At 50.7% G+C, this 14,655-nt stretch overlaps 1 protein-coding gene across 1 annotated transcript in view; it reads left to right on the top strand.

The window, feature by feature from the left end:
- Positions 1–3,002: 3,002 nt before the first annotated feature.
- The window catches only part of ZZEF1 (zinc finger ZZ-type and EF-hand domain containing 1), a 308,587-nt gene continuing 296,934 nt past the window's right edge, over positions 3,003–14,655 (top strand). The window contains exon 1 of the mRNA XM_073590591.1: positions 3,003–3,626. Coding sequence (XP_073446692.1) covers positions 3,246–3,626 — 381 coding nt within the window. The 5' untranslated portion in view covers positions 3,003–3,245. The remainder of the gene's footprint in view (positions 3,627–14,655) is intronic.

The following is a 14,655-nucleotide window of genomic DNA, read 5'->3' as shown; positions in this document are numbered from 1 at the left end:
CTCATGCTTCCTCACAATTTGGTTTCTCAAGTCCTCAGACAGTTCTTTGGTCTTCTTTCTTTTCTCCATGCTCAATGTGGTACACACAAGGACACAGGACAGAGGTTGAGTCAACTTTAATCCATGTCACCTGGCTGCAAGTGTGATTTAGTTATTGCCAACACCTGTTAGGTGCCACAGGTAAGTTACAGGTGCTGTTAATTACACAAATTAGAGAAGCATCACATGATTTTTCGAACAGTGCCAATACTTTTGTCCGCCCTCTTTGTTATGTTTGGTGTGGAATTATATCCAATTTGGCTTTAGGACAATTCTTTTTGTGTTTTTTCATTTAAGACAAATTAAATGAAGATAATAATACCAAAGAATTTGTGTTTGCAATAATTTTCAGGAAGAAACTGAGTATTATCTGACAGAATTGCAGGGGTGTCAATACTTTTGGCCATGACTGTATATATAGGTACAGTATATATCTAATATATAAAGCTCAATGTGGGGGTGTATGTATGTATGTCTGGGATTGGCATCCGAACCGTCGCAGCTACAGCCACAAAATTTTGCACAGTCACACATCTGGACCCCGAGAGCGTCATAGGCTATGTTGTGAGGCGAAATTTTAACCCTGCGCATTGCAATTCAACAAACAATTTTGCCCCTATCTACATAATGGGGAAAAAGTGAAAGGAAAAGTGTTGGAGGCAAATTGACAGCTGCCAGATGTGAACAAGGGGGACTTAAAGAATGAGAGCGATGGCGCCAAACAGTATATACCGTACAGTTGCTAAGGTGGGGCCCTGACATGGGATACTCACCACACACGGGGATATGAACACACACACAAAATGCGCCACACACTACCACGTGCTTCAACACATATTCCACCCTCAGCACACATTTCACCACACATACACCAACCTCGCCACATAAAAGTCGAAACACAAAAGTCGCCACTCAAAACTCGCCACGCTGTCCCACAGCTGTTTAAAGGATGAAAAATGAGCTGTGATTGGTTGCTATCAGCAACAGTTTTCTTTGTAGACAGTTGTGGTAACTGAGGCCTATTATTCTTATCATTTCTATGGTGTTATCGTCCTTCTGTAAAGCTGGAAATAACCCAATTTATTACCGAGCCAACACAGACCACCCTCTGACACAGACTGCAGGGGGAGCCCAGTATCACACAGGATAGGATTAGATACACTGCTCAGCAGTCAGTATCACGCAGGATAGGATTAGATACACAGCTCAGCAGTCAGTATCACACAGGATAGGATTAGATACACAGCTCAGCAGTCAGTATCACACAGGATAGAATTAGATACACAGCTCAGCAGTCAGTATCACACAGGATAGGATTAGATACACAGCTCAGCAGTCAGTATCACACAGGAGAGGATTAGACACACGGCTCAGCAGACAGTATCACACAGAATAGGATTAGATACACGGCTCAGCAGTCAGTATCACACAGAATAGGATTAGATACACGGCTCAGCAGTCAGTATCACACAGGATAGGATTAGATACACGGCTCAGCAGTCATTATCACACAGGATAGGATTAGATACACGGCTCAGCAGTCAGTATCACATAGGATTAGATGCACGACTCAGCAGTATCACACAGGATAGGATTAGATGCACGGCTCAGCAGACAGTATCACACAGGATAGGATTAGATACACGGCTCAGCAGTCAGTATCACACAGGAGAGGATTAGACACATGGCTGAGCAGTCAGTATCACAGAGTAGGATTAGATACACGGCTCAGCAGTCAGTATCACAGGATAGGATTAGATACACGGCTCAGCAGTCAGTATCACACAGGATAGGATTAGATACACGGCTCAGCAGTCAGTATCACACAGGATAGGATTAGATACACGGCTCAGCAGACAGTATCACACAGGATAGGATTAGATACACAGCTCAGCAGTCAGTATCACATAGGAGAGGATTAGATACACAGCTCAGCAGTCAGTATCACACAGAATAGGATTAGATACACGGCTCAGCAGTATCACACAGAATAGGATTAGATACACGGCTCAGCAGTCAGTATCACACAGGATAGGATTAGATACACGGCTCAGCAGTCATTATCACACAGGATAGGATTAGATACACGGCTCAGCAGTCAGTATCACATAGGATTAGATGCACGACTCAGCAGTATCACACAGGATAGGATTAGATGCACGGCTCAGCAGACAGTATCACACAGGATAGGATTAGATACACGGCTCAGCAGTCAGTATCACACAGGAGAGGATTAGACACATGGCTGAGCAGTCAGTATCACAGAGTAGGATTAGATACACGGCTCAGCAGTCAGTATCACAGGATAGGATTAGATACACGGCTCAGCAGTCAGTATCACACAGGATAGGATTAGATACACGGCTCAGCAGTCAGTATCACACAGGATAGGATTAGATACACGGCTCAGCAGACAGTATCACACAGGATAGGATTAGATACACAGCTCAGCAGTCAGTATCACATAGGAGAGGATTAGATACACAGCTCAGCAGTCAGTACCATACAGAATAGGAATAGATACACAACTCAGCAGTCAGTATCACACAGGATAGGATTAGATGCACGGCTGAGCAGTCAGTATCACACAGGATAGGATTAGATACACGGCTCAGCAGTCAGTATCACACAGGACAGGATTAGATACACGGCTCAGCAGTCAGTATCACACAGGATAGGATTAGATACACGGCTCAGCAGTCAGTATCACACAGGATAGGATTAGATACACGGCTCAGCAGTCAGTATCACACAGGACAGGATTAGATACACAGCTCAGCAGTCAGTATCACACAGGACAGGATTAGATACACTATGCAGGCAGTGCCGGGCTCTTCAGCTAGTATATATATATACACAGTAGTACACGTAGTGGTGTCGCCATGTGACAGTAGGCGGTGTACCCGTGTGTAGTATATCTGTATACACACATATAGGTACAGTATACACTCAGTAGTACACGTAGTAGTGTCGCCATGTGACAGCACAAGGTGCAGCCGTCTCCCGCCGGATGGGGAAGTCCTCTCCCTCACAGCCCGGTCGCACACAGGCGGGCCTCGACGATTCCGGGCCATTCTGTGCTGACAGGTGTCAGGACTCTAGCTGTCAGTGCGGGGCGGGCTGCAGGGCGGGACCAGGCCGGGGTAGACGAGGGTGGTTCGGGCCTCACGGGCCCTACGGACACTTTGCTCTGTGCCGCCATCATTATGGGTAATGTGGTGAGCGGCGGGAGCGGAGATGAAGACGAACCCGGGATGGAACAGGTGGACACCGGAACAGCAACCGGAGACCCAGCTGCAGGAGGATCGGGCAGCCAACAGAGTCCGGCTCAGCTGGGAATCCCCGGGCCGGCATCGCCGCCGCTGCTTTCGCCCTCCCCCGGTGTACTGCTGGAGCAGGCCCGGCTGAGGGAGGCGGCTGCACGGTTGCGGGAGGTCGGGGCTCCGGAGTCGGTGGTATCTCGGCATCAAAGCGCCCTGCTCCGCTGGCTGGAGGAGAGACTGAACCGAGGAGAAGAGGTGCTGACCCGGGATCAGTTCATAGAAATGCTGGAGAGCAGAGCGAGCGGCCGGGAGGAGTGCGAGGAGGTAACGTGCCGCCTGTGTGCCTGGAACTACCGCTGTGTCACTAGGCCCGAAGGTGCCGGGATGACAGGAGGAGCGGACGAAGCCCTGTGTGCTGGGGTGACAGGAGGAGCGGACGAGGCCCGGTGTGCAGGGGTGACAGGAGGAGCGGACGAGGCCCGGTGTGCAGGGGTGACATGAGGAGCGGATGAGGCCCCGGTGTGCTGTGGTGACAGGAGGAGCGGACGTGGCCCCGGTGTGCTGTGGTGACAGGAGGAGCGGACGTGGCCCCGGTGTGCTGTGGTGACAGGAGGAGCGGACGTGGCCTCGGTGTGCTGTGATGACAGGAGGAGCGGACGAGGCCCCGGTGTGCTGTGGTGACAGGAGGAGCGGACGAGGCCCCGGTGTGCTGTGGTGACAGGAGGAGCGGACGAGGCCCCGGTGTGCTGTGGTGACAGGAGGAGCAGACGAGGCCCGGTGTGCAGGGGTGACGGGAGGAGCGGACGAGGCCCGGTGTGCAGGAGGAGCGGACGAGGCCCCGGTGTGCAGGGGTGACGGGAGGAGCGGACGAGGCCCCGGTGTGCAGGGGTGACGGGAGGAGCGGACGTGGCCCCGGCGTGCAGGGGTGACTGGAGGAGCGGACGTGGCCCCGGTGTGCAGGGGTGACGGGAGGAGCGGACGTGGCCCCGGTGTGCAGGGGTGACGGGAGGAGCGGACGAGGCCCCGGTGTGCAGGGGTGACGGGAGGAGCGGACGTGGCCCCTGTGTGCTGTGGTGACGGGAGGAGCGGACGTGGCCCCTGTGTGCTGTGGTGACGGGAGGAGCGGACGTGGCCCCGGTGTGCTGTGGTGACGGGAGGAGCGGACGTGGCCCCGGTGTGCTGTGGTGACGGGAGGAGCGGACGTGGCCCCGGTGTGCTGTGGTGACGGGAGGAGCGGACGTGGCCCCGGTGTGCAGAGGAGCGGACGTGGCCCCGGTGTGCAGGGGTGACGGGAGGAGCGGACGTGGCCCCGGTGTGCAGGGGTGACGGGAGGAGCGGACGAGGCCCCGGTGTGCAGGGGTGACGGGAGGAGCGGACGAGGCCCCGGTGTGCAGGGGTGACGGGAGGAGCGGACGTGGCCCCGGTGTGCAGGGGTGACGGGAGGAGCGGACGTGGCCCCGGTGTGCAGGGGTGACGGGAGGAGCGGACGTGGCCCCGGTGTGCTGTGGTGACGGGAGGAGCGGTCGAGGCCCCGGTGTGCAGGGGTGACGGGAGGAGCGGACGTGGCCCCGGTGTGCAGGGGTGACGGGAGGAGCGGACGTGGCCCCGGTGTGCAGGGGTGACGGGAGGAGCGGACGTGGCCCCGGTGTGCAGGGGTGACGGGAGGAGCGGACGTGGCCCCGGTGTGCAGGGGTGACTGGAGGAGCGGACGTGGCCCCGGTGTGCAGGGGTGACGGGAGGAGCGGACGTGGCCCCGGTGTGCTGTGGTGACGGGAGGAGCGGACGTGGCCCCGGTGTGCTGTGGTGACGGGAGGAGCGGACGTGGCCCCGGTGTGCAGGGGTGACGGGAGGAGCGGACGTGGCCCCGGTGTGCAGGGGTGACGGGAGGAGCGGACGTGGCCCCGGTGTGCAGGGGTGACGGGAGGAGCGGACGTGGCCCCGGTGTGCAGGGGTGACGGGAGGAGCGGACGTGGCCCCGGTGTGCAGGGGTGACGGGAGGAGCGGACGTGGCCCCGGTGTGCAGGGGTGACGGGAGGAGCGGACGTGGCCCCGGTGTGCAGGGGTGACGGGAGGAGCGGACGTGGCCCCGGTGTGCAGGGGTGACGGGAGGAGCGGACGTGGCCCCGGTGTGCAGGGGTGACGGGAGGAGCGGACGTGGCCCCGGTGTGCAGGGGTGACGGGAGGAGCGGACGTGGCCCCGGTGTGCAGGGGTGACGGGAGGAGCGGACGTGGCCCCGGTGTGCAGGGGTGACGGGAGGAGCGGACGTGGCCCCGGTGTGCAGGGGTGACGGGAGAAGCGGACGTGGCCCCGGTGTGCAGGGGTGACGGGAGGAGCGGACGTGGCCCCGGTGTGCTGTGGTGACGGGAGGAGCGGACGTGGCCCCGGTGTGCTGTGGTGACGGGAGGAGCGGACGTGGCCCCGGTGTGCTGTGGTGACGGGAGGAGCGGACGTGGGCCACACAGCATGACTATACAAAGCTGCTTGCCTTGCAGCTTTGTAAAGTCATGCTGTGTGTTGGCATTTAGACTGGTGCCGCTCTGACTTGCGGGTGGCACATCCTTTCGGAGCAATACTTCTGACAGCCCCTGATCGGTTGCCCTTTCAGGCTTCAGAGCGGTCAGCAGCCAGCCTCCCTCAGTGCTGCTATATCCTCTCAGTGTGATGTGTGCCAGCATTGTGGATGTGTGCCACTATTTTCCTTTTTCAGATAGTTTTCTGGCTAGCTGTGGTATAAATGGCGTGTGACGTTTCTCCAGATTTCCCTTCAGGGCTTGTACTCTTGGGCTTATCACAGCCCTGATTTGTACAGTGTGGTCATTCGGCCTCCATAGACAGGCTGTACGTCCATTTGCCTCTGAATATATGTGGAGTTTTTTACATCCAAATTGATTTTCCTGCCATCTTTTCCCTCAGTCTGTGCTCGGAGGCTGCTGTCTCTCTTCTGTCTGTGACTACTAATGCTAGTGTTGGAGTTCAGGTTTCAGCAAGTGATTACCAACAAACCATAAATGATCCCGCTACCTGGTTACAATGTTATATACATAGACACCTTTACCTACTGAGCTTGTGTTTTTATCAGAAGTGCAGTGTAGAACAAGATGGTCTGTATGGGTCACCGTGCGCTGGTGGCCACATGGGCACGACTCTCATTCACATGACCCCAGTCAGGGCCAGGGGTGCGGTTATAGACACTGCTCTCTGTATACTCAGAGCAGTGACTGACAGCCTTCCCCAATGCACAGCCAGTGTCAGTCAGGGCTGGGGTGCGGTTATAGACACTGCTCTCTGTATACTCAGAGCAGTGACTGACAGCCTTCCCCAATGCACAGCCAGTGTCAGTCAGGGCTGGGGTGCGGTTATAGACACTGCTCTCTGTATACTCAGATCAGTGACTGACAGCCTTCCCCAATGCACAGCCAGTGTCAGTCAGGGCTGGGGTGCAGTTATAGACACTGCTCTCTGTATACTCAGATCAGTGACTGACAGCCTTCCCCAATGCACAGCCAGTGTCAGTCAAGGCTGGGGTGCGGTTATAAACACTGCTCTCTGTATACTCAGATCATTGACTGACAGCCTTCCCCAATGCACAGCCAGTGTCAGTCAGGGCCTGGGATGCGGTCCCGCCAAGAGTTCAGTAGTCATCACTCTGAGAATACAGAGTGTCAGCAGCAGTGCTGGGGTGCGGTTAAAGCTGTAAGACTTAGAGCAGTGACTGAACCTGTGCCCGTGCAGCCCCCTTGTCTGAAACTGTGCCCCCTGGTCCTGACTGACAGCCTTCCCCAATGCACAGCCAGTGTCAGTTAGGGCCAGGGGTGTGGTTATAGACACTGCTCTCTGTATACTCAGATCAGTGACTGACAGCCTTCCCCAATGCACAGCCAGTGTCAGTCAGGGCTGGGGTGTGGTTATAGACACTGCTCTCTGTATACTCAGAGCGGTGACTGACAGCCTTCCCCAATGCACAGCCAGTGTCAGTCAGGGCTGGGGTGTGGTTATAGACACTGCTCTCTGTATACTCAGAGCGGTGACTGACAGCCTTCCCCAATGCACCGCCAGTGTCAGTCAGGGCTGGGGTGTGGTTATAGGCAGTCGTTCTTTGGGATTTTTTATTATGTTCACTGCAGTATTAAAGGGAATCGGTCACCAGAAAATACACTATTAACCTGCAAATATGGGGTTAATCTGCAGGTTAATATCGTTATTTACCTGTCTGGTGCCCGCACTCAGCCCAACGCTGCAGGGAGAAAATAAACTATTCCTCCATAGCAGTATTCCAGTTTTAGTTGCGGAGCAGCGTCAGCGCGGGTTCAGTTACTGCTTTGCGTATACAGAGCGGCCACTGTAACCGTTCCCCTGGCTCTGACTGACAGCCTTCCCCAATATACAGCCAGTGTCAGTCAGGGCCTGGGATGCGGTGCCGCCAAGAGTTCAGTAGTCATCACTCTGAGAATACAGAGTGTCAGCAGCAGTGCTGGGGTGCGGTTAAAGCTGTAAGACTTAGAGCAGTGACTGAACCTGTGCCCGTGCAGCCCCCTTGTCTGAAACTGTGCCCCCTGGTCCTGACTGACAGCCTTCCCCAATGCACAGCCAGTGTCAGTTAGGGCCAGGGGTGCGGTTATAGACACTGCTCTCTGTATACTCAGATCAGTGACTGACAGCCTTCCCCAATGCACAGCCAGTGTCAGTCAGGGGTGGGGTGTGGTTATAGACACTGCTCTCTGTATACTCAGAGCGGTGACTGACAGCCTTCCCCAATGCACAGCCAGTGTCAGTCAGGGCTGGGGTGCGGTTATAGACACTGCTCTCTGTATACTCAGAGCGGTGACTGACAGCCTTCCCCAATGCACAGCCAGTGTCAGTCAGTTGTGGGGTGTGGTTATAGACACTGCTCTCTGTATACTCAGATCAGTGACTGACAGCCTTCCCCAATGCACAGCCATTGTCAGTCAGGGGTGGGGTGTGGTTATAGACACTGCTCTCTGTATACTCGGATCAGTGACTGACAGCCTTCCCCAATGCACAGCCATTGTCAGTCAGGGGTGGGGTGTGGTTATAGACACTGCTCTCTGTATACTCGGATCAGTGACTGACAGCCTTCCCCAAGGCACAGCCAGTGTCAGTCAAGGCTGGGGTGTGGTTATAGACACTGCTCTCTGTATACTCGGATCAGTGACTGACAGCCTTCCCCAATGCACAGCCAGTGTCAGTCAAGGCCGGGGGGCACGGTTACAGTCACGGAGGTGGTTCAGTTAACGCTCAGAGAATACAGAGCGACAGCTGTAACCGTGCCCCCAGCATTGAGGCTGGCTGTCAGTCAGCCGCCGTTCTGCATTCTCAGATTGGTGACTGGCATTCTGCTGTAGAGAAGTTAATTTTCTCCCCGCAGTGTTGAGCTACGTGCAGGTTAGTAACGCTATTAGCCTTCTGATTAACTCCTTATCTGCGGGTTAAGGCTCCCTTTAATAACAACTTTATTCAGATTAATAACAGTTATGGTGATGGCTAATTTACATACATTTTAATGGGGTTTTCAAGCAGTATATCAATTATAAAATTGTACAACTTTATAATATGCTGAAGATAAACTTTGTCTGTAAATACACATAAATACACATTCCTCGCGCCTCTTTTTATTACCGCCATATTATTATACAACGCCAGCAAACCTAACTAGTGTGTTCTGCCATCTTAGCAGGCAGCGCAAAGCAAGAGTTCAAAGGCCAAGGGCAAGCAAGATTACCCGTGTCATACACGTATCTTTAAAGGGGATCTGTCGTCAGGTTTTTGCTGTCCCACTTGAGAGCAGTGTAATGTAGGGGCTGAAAACTTGATTCTAGCCATCACTTACTGGGCTTCTTGCTGTAGTTTTGATATAAAACATTGATTTTCTTCTGTAGATCTACTAGTAGTTCTCTGAATGCTGTGCTCTGTATAAGCCTGCCCACAACAGTCTTTCATCTTTCTGTGTATACTGTGCATAGGCAGAAAGCCGCTGATTAGTGTTGTGGGTGCTTTATATAGAGGTTATGAATATGGAAGACGTCATAACAGCAGGTTTGCTAGTCCTCTAGTGACAATATCACAGCTACACTCAGTAGCCCTGTAAGAGTCTGTTTATAATGAGCGACTGGAGGCACGAAATGATCGCTGACTGCAAAGTTTTACTGCTGTTCGATCATTTTAAAGGAATCTTTCACCAGGTTTTTGCTACCTCATCTGAGAGTGGCGTAAACTACTCACAAAAAGTTAGCTATTTGGCTTTCGGGTGAAACTTATGAACGTAAAAGCTTCACACTACAGTGACATTTTATCATGAAATTAGGACATTTAAGTAGAAGCACGCTATGGTGATTTCCTCATCTCAAACAATTTATTGATACAAAAGCCATCGACAGTGGTGATATACCCCAACAAAAAATCTCCTTGTCGCAATAACTAGTCATGTGGCCTTGAGCATCAATTACACCTGACAGCGTCTCATGCTTATCACAAGTGGAGTTATTGTCTCCTGAGGCATGGCATCCCACTCTACTTGAAGGGCGGTCATCATGTCATTAAGGTTTTGTGGTGCAGAATTATGAGCTCCTACACAGTGGCTCAGATGATCCCATAGGTTTTATATGGGATTCAGGTCTGAAGAAAGTGCAGGCCATGCCATTTGTGGTACCTCAGTTTACGGCAGCCGTTCCCTAATGATGCGACCTCGATGAGCTGGAGCATTATCGTCCATGAAGATGAGATTAGGCCTGTGTTGTTCAAGCAGAGGCACAATGACTAGATTAATGATGTTGTTAAAGTATTAGGGGCTTGTCTTAGAATCATAGAATGGTAGAGTTGGAAGGGACCTCCTGGGCCATCTGGTCCAATCACCTGCTCAAAGCAGGATTCACTAAACCATCCCAGACAGATGTCTGTCCAGCCTCGTTTGAAGACTTCTATTGAAGGAGAACTCACCACCTCTTGTAGCAGCCTGTTCCACTCATTGATCACCTTCACTATCAAAAAGTTTATCTAATCTGTGTCTCCTCCCATTCAGTTTCATCCCATTGCTTCTAGTCTTTCCTTGTGCAAATGAGAATAAAGATGATCTTTCTACAATGTGACAGCCCTTGAGATATTTGTAGACAGCTATTAAGTCTCACCTCAGTCTTCTCTTTCCCAAATCCTGTAACCGCTCCTCATAGGACATGGTTTGCAGACCGGTCACCATTCTTGTTGCTCTTCTCTGAACTAGCTCCAGTTTGTTGATGTCTTTTTAAAATGTGGTAGAAATAAACTTGGCACTCAACTTTGGATGAAGACCGAAAGGGAAATGACTTTAAAGGGAAGGTGCCGCAATTTTATATAATTTGCAAAAAAATAGTAAGTTACAAAACATGTTGTTTCAGCAAATGTTGTACTAACCAGGATTTATGGTTTGTTTGTAATAATGTTTTCATATAGCCACTGGGCGCTGACATCTTGATTTGCAGATCTGTGGAGGACTCATACAGTCTGCAAATATGGCCGTCCCTGCACATAGGAAACTGCGGTCGGCTTCCGACCGCACACTGCAGCCTCAGTAGCAGAGAACTGGGCACGCCCCAGTAGGCTGCACCATTCACTGCTGTAGGTGTGGCTGGGCGCCATTTTACTGTAGCCCAGTGCTATCTGCTGAGCTCCACTTACCCTCTATCACAGGACCACTTGTGGCATAACAGGTCCTGTGTTGTGAGGAGAGGCTGAAGATATGGAGAAGGTGGTCAGCAGAGGAGAGAAGCGCTCACTGGAGCCGGAGGATGGAGAGTGGTGAGTGCGGGTGACTTTCATCTATGCTCCTCTGTACTGCTTACTCCAGGCTCAGCCCTGTGCTTCCAGCTCTCCTGTCCTCCTGCTCTGTCTCCGCCTCCTCACACACAGCCCCAGTGATCTCCGGTAATCTGACACCTTTGCTTTTATGGCTGTCTGAGGAGGACAGTGACTTATACAGCCCATAGTCTTGTGTATAATTGGGGGGGGGGGGGGGGGGCTGGAAGTTTCACCAGTGTGGGCATATCTGTAATACAGTCTGCTGAGCCGTGTATCTAATCCTCTCCTGTGTGATACTGCCTGCTGAGCCGTGTATCTAATCCTATCCTGTGTGATACTGCCTGCTGAGCCGTGCATCTAATCCTCTTCTGTGTGATACTGCCTGCTGAGCCGTGCATCTAATCCTCTTCTGTGTGATACTGCCTGCTGAGCCGTGTATCTAATCCTCTCCTGTGTGATACTGCCTGCTGAGCCGTGTATCTAACCCTATCCTGTGTGATACTGCCTGCTGAGCCGTGTATCTAATCCTCTCCTGTGTGATACTGACTGCTGAGCCGTGTATCTAATCCTCTCCTGTGTGATACTGCCTGCTGAGCCGTGTATCTAACCCTATCCTGTGTGATACTGCCTGCTGAGCCGTGTATCTAATCCTCTCCTGTGTGATACTGACTGCTGAGCCGTGTATCTAATCCTCTCCTGTGTGATACTTTCTGCTGAGCCGTGTATCTAATCCTCTCCTGTGTGTTACTGTCTGCTGAGCCGTGTATCTAATCCTCTCCTGTGTGATACTGTCTGCTGAGCCGTGTATCTAATCCTCTCCTGTGTGATACTGTCTGCTGAGCTGTGTATCTAATCCTATCCTGTGTGATACTGTATTCTGAGCCGGGTATCTAATCCTCTCCTGTGTGATACTTTCTGCTGAGCCGTGTATCTAATTCTCTCCTGTGTGATACTGACTGCTGAGCTGTGTATCTAATCCTATCCTGTGTGATACTGCCTGCTGAGCCGTGTATCTAATCCTCTCCTGTGTGATGCTGACTGCTGAGCCGTGTATCTAATCCTCTCCTGTGTGATGCTGACTGCTGAGCCGTGTATCTAATCCTCTCCTGTGTGATGCTGCCTGCTGAGCCGTGTATCTAATCCTATCCCGTGTGATACTGCTCTCCTGAAATACTCTGTGCTGCTGTCACCCTGCTCCCAGAATCCTTGCTGCCTGCCATCCTCGGTGACCGAAGACCCCATTCCTCTCCTCAGATCCCGTCCTGGCGATGTGTGAAACCGAGGGGACAGGGGCCTGATGTATGGTGGAAGGAGCAGGGCGACAGCACCACAAAGTATTTCAGGAGAGCAGTGTGCTGGTCTGTGGGGGGCGCCCTGTTCGGTGCCAGGGATTGTACAAAGATCGCTGTGTTTTATTCACATGGATGGACCGTCTGCTTGTCTGCTCCACAGAAATCCAGGAAACATGTCTGCTGATTGATGGCCTGTTCTGATCCAGACTTTACATGCAAAGACAGTCAGTAACTTTGCAAGCCCCATCAAAATGGCTGCTCACTGTGTCTATAGATGTCATAGGTTTTTGTGCCAGATTTCAGTAGCTGCTCCCCCTAGTGTTAACAAGTGGAAATGCCAAACTTTTTAAAATTATTTTTCATATTTTGCAAAATTAAAAACAAACGATAATATTTTTTAAGAAAATGTAAACATTAATTCTTTACATTTTTTCAATTGCTGAAAAAAAATTTTTTGGATGGCACCTTCCCTTTAATGTACATCCAGAGGCAGTACAACAAATGGTCAATCACTGACCTTCTTCAGTGTACTAAATAAATAAAATGACAGTAATAACAAGGTAATATATGTATCAAGACAATTAAATATGTCAAAGATAAAATAGAATAATAAAGCGAAACAAACTAGAAAAAAAAACTCCATTGAGTTGGTAAAGGGGAGAAAAAAGGGGGGGGGGAGAAGGTCCGACAAACACTGAGGAGAAAAGAAAAAATTCACCATAAAGTAAAACGTAAAAAGTGGCTGTGGAGGATGGAATGCATACTTGACTGCATGAATGTAAGGAACATTGAATATGCATGCTGTTGTATGAAACAAAAAAGAAAAATAAAAAATATAAAAATGTATATAATGTAGTATTTTAGTGTAACCTATCAGTTAATGATATAGTAGTGTGATGGCCACTAGTAAAGTATCAGCGACCTGAAAAAAGGAAAGCATTGTTTGCAATGCGGGTGAATGGGTGTATTTAATGTAAAATATAGAAAAGAACCAACCTGGGGGCTCTATTCAGAGTGTCCCATCTGGTGTCATAGCGTCACAACCGGTAATGTGCTGAAATATATATAAAGTATTATAAGTATCTCCGTGGGTAATAAAAATAAATGTAGTGTAGACTCACCGGTGTTGGTACCGGGATTCAGTAGATCTGTTTGCGGACCATGACTAGGGGATACTTGCTGTTCTATAAATACTATGGCGGTGTGGAAGGTACACACATACGAGAAGTGACGTCTCCGGAAGTGACGTGTTGCGTTCCTCTGGCAGGAAGTGTCGGTTTGTATGCGTTCCAATGACCGGGGAGTATAGCTGTATAGTAGGGGAAACGCTGTTGGCTACCATAGGCAGGTAAAAGTGTCCCCATGGTGAATAGTGATTAAAAGGGGGTGTAATGTTTAGATTAACGTAGAAATGGCGCACTTAATGGTGGATGTAAAGTGAGACAAAGGCACAATTGAAAAGCAATGATGAAAAAAAAAATTATGAAGTAATACGAAAATGAAAAATCAAAAATGAAAATTAAGTAAGATGGAAAAAATAAATTAAAAATGAAAAACATTGCCAAAAGGGAAAAAGAAACACATAAGAAATAAAAGAAAGAAAGAATGAATATCAGCAGTCAACTAGAGGGAGATCCGGGAAGAAGACCAAGACGGGTAGTGTTTCACAAGTAGTTCAATATAATCGACTCTGTAGAAAGAATAACTATATTAGTAGGATGGCATGACAGAGTTAAATACATAACATATACAGGAGCATGAAAATCTCACGGACGGTACTAATCATCCTTCAACCCTAGGTTGATCAATTAAATTCGGATATTAGGGAGATCAAGTCAAATAAATGATAATAAATCGTATTCTCTATTTAAAGGGAACCTGTCACCCCTCCAGGGCGTTTTTAAGTAAAAGAGCCACCTTCAGCAGCACTAAGGCCGCATTCTGTGAAGGTGGCTCTTATATTTCTGATTCCTAGTAACGCCGAAATACTGATTTTTAGAAATTCCCCGCCATGCCTCTTGTATGTCCGGGAGGTGTGTTTTCTCCCCCAGTGTCCAGCGTCTTAGAGCCGTCAATCATTTCCTTGTTGCGCCGCTTCCTCTGCTCCTTACATGCCCGGCGCCTGCGCTCTACCAACAGTTATCGGGCGTGCGCCGTGCACACTGCCCTGGAACTGACAACATGCCTTCATGTAATGCTCTCTCGCTGCGAGGCCCCAGATCCCTCCGCGCTGTGTTATGATGTATTCACACTGTGGGGCTGGGTATCTGGC

The sequence above is a fragment of the Dendrobates tinctorius genome, unplaced genomic scaffold (assembly GCF_039654945.1).
Source record: "Dendrobates tinctorius isolate UK_male_01 unplaced genomic scaffold, ASM3965494v1 ptg000117l, whole genome shotgun sequence".
NCBI lineage: Eukaryota > Metazoa > Chordata > Amphibia > Anura > Dendrobatidae > Dendrobates > Dendrobates tinctorius.
Note: the sequence above shows the minus strand (reverse complement) of the source record. Positions and strands in the feature narration are given on the sequence as shown.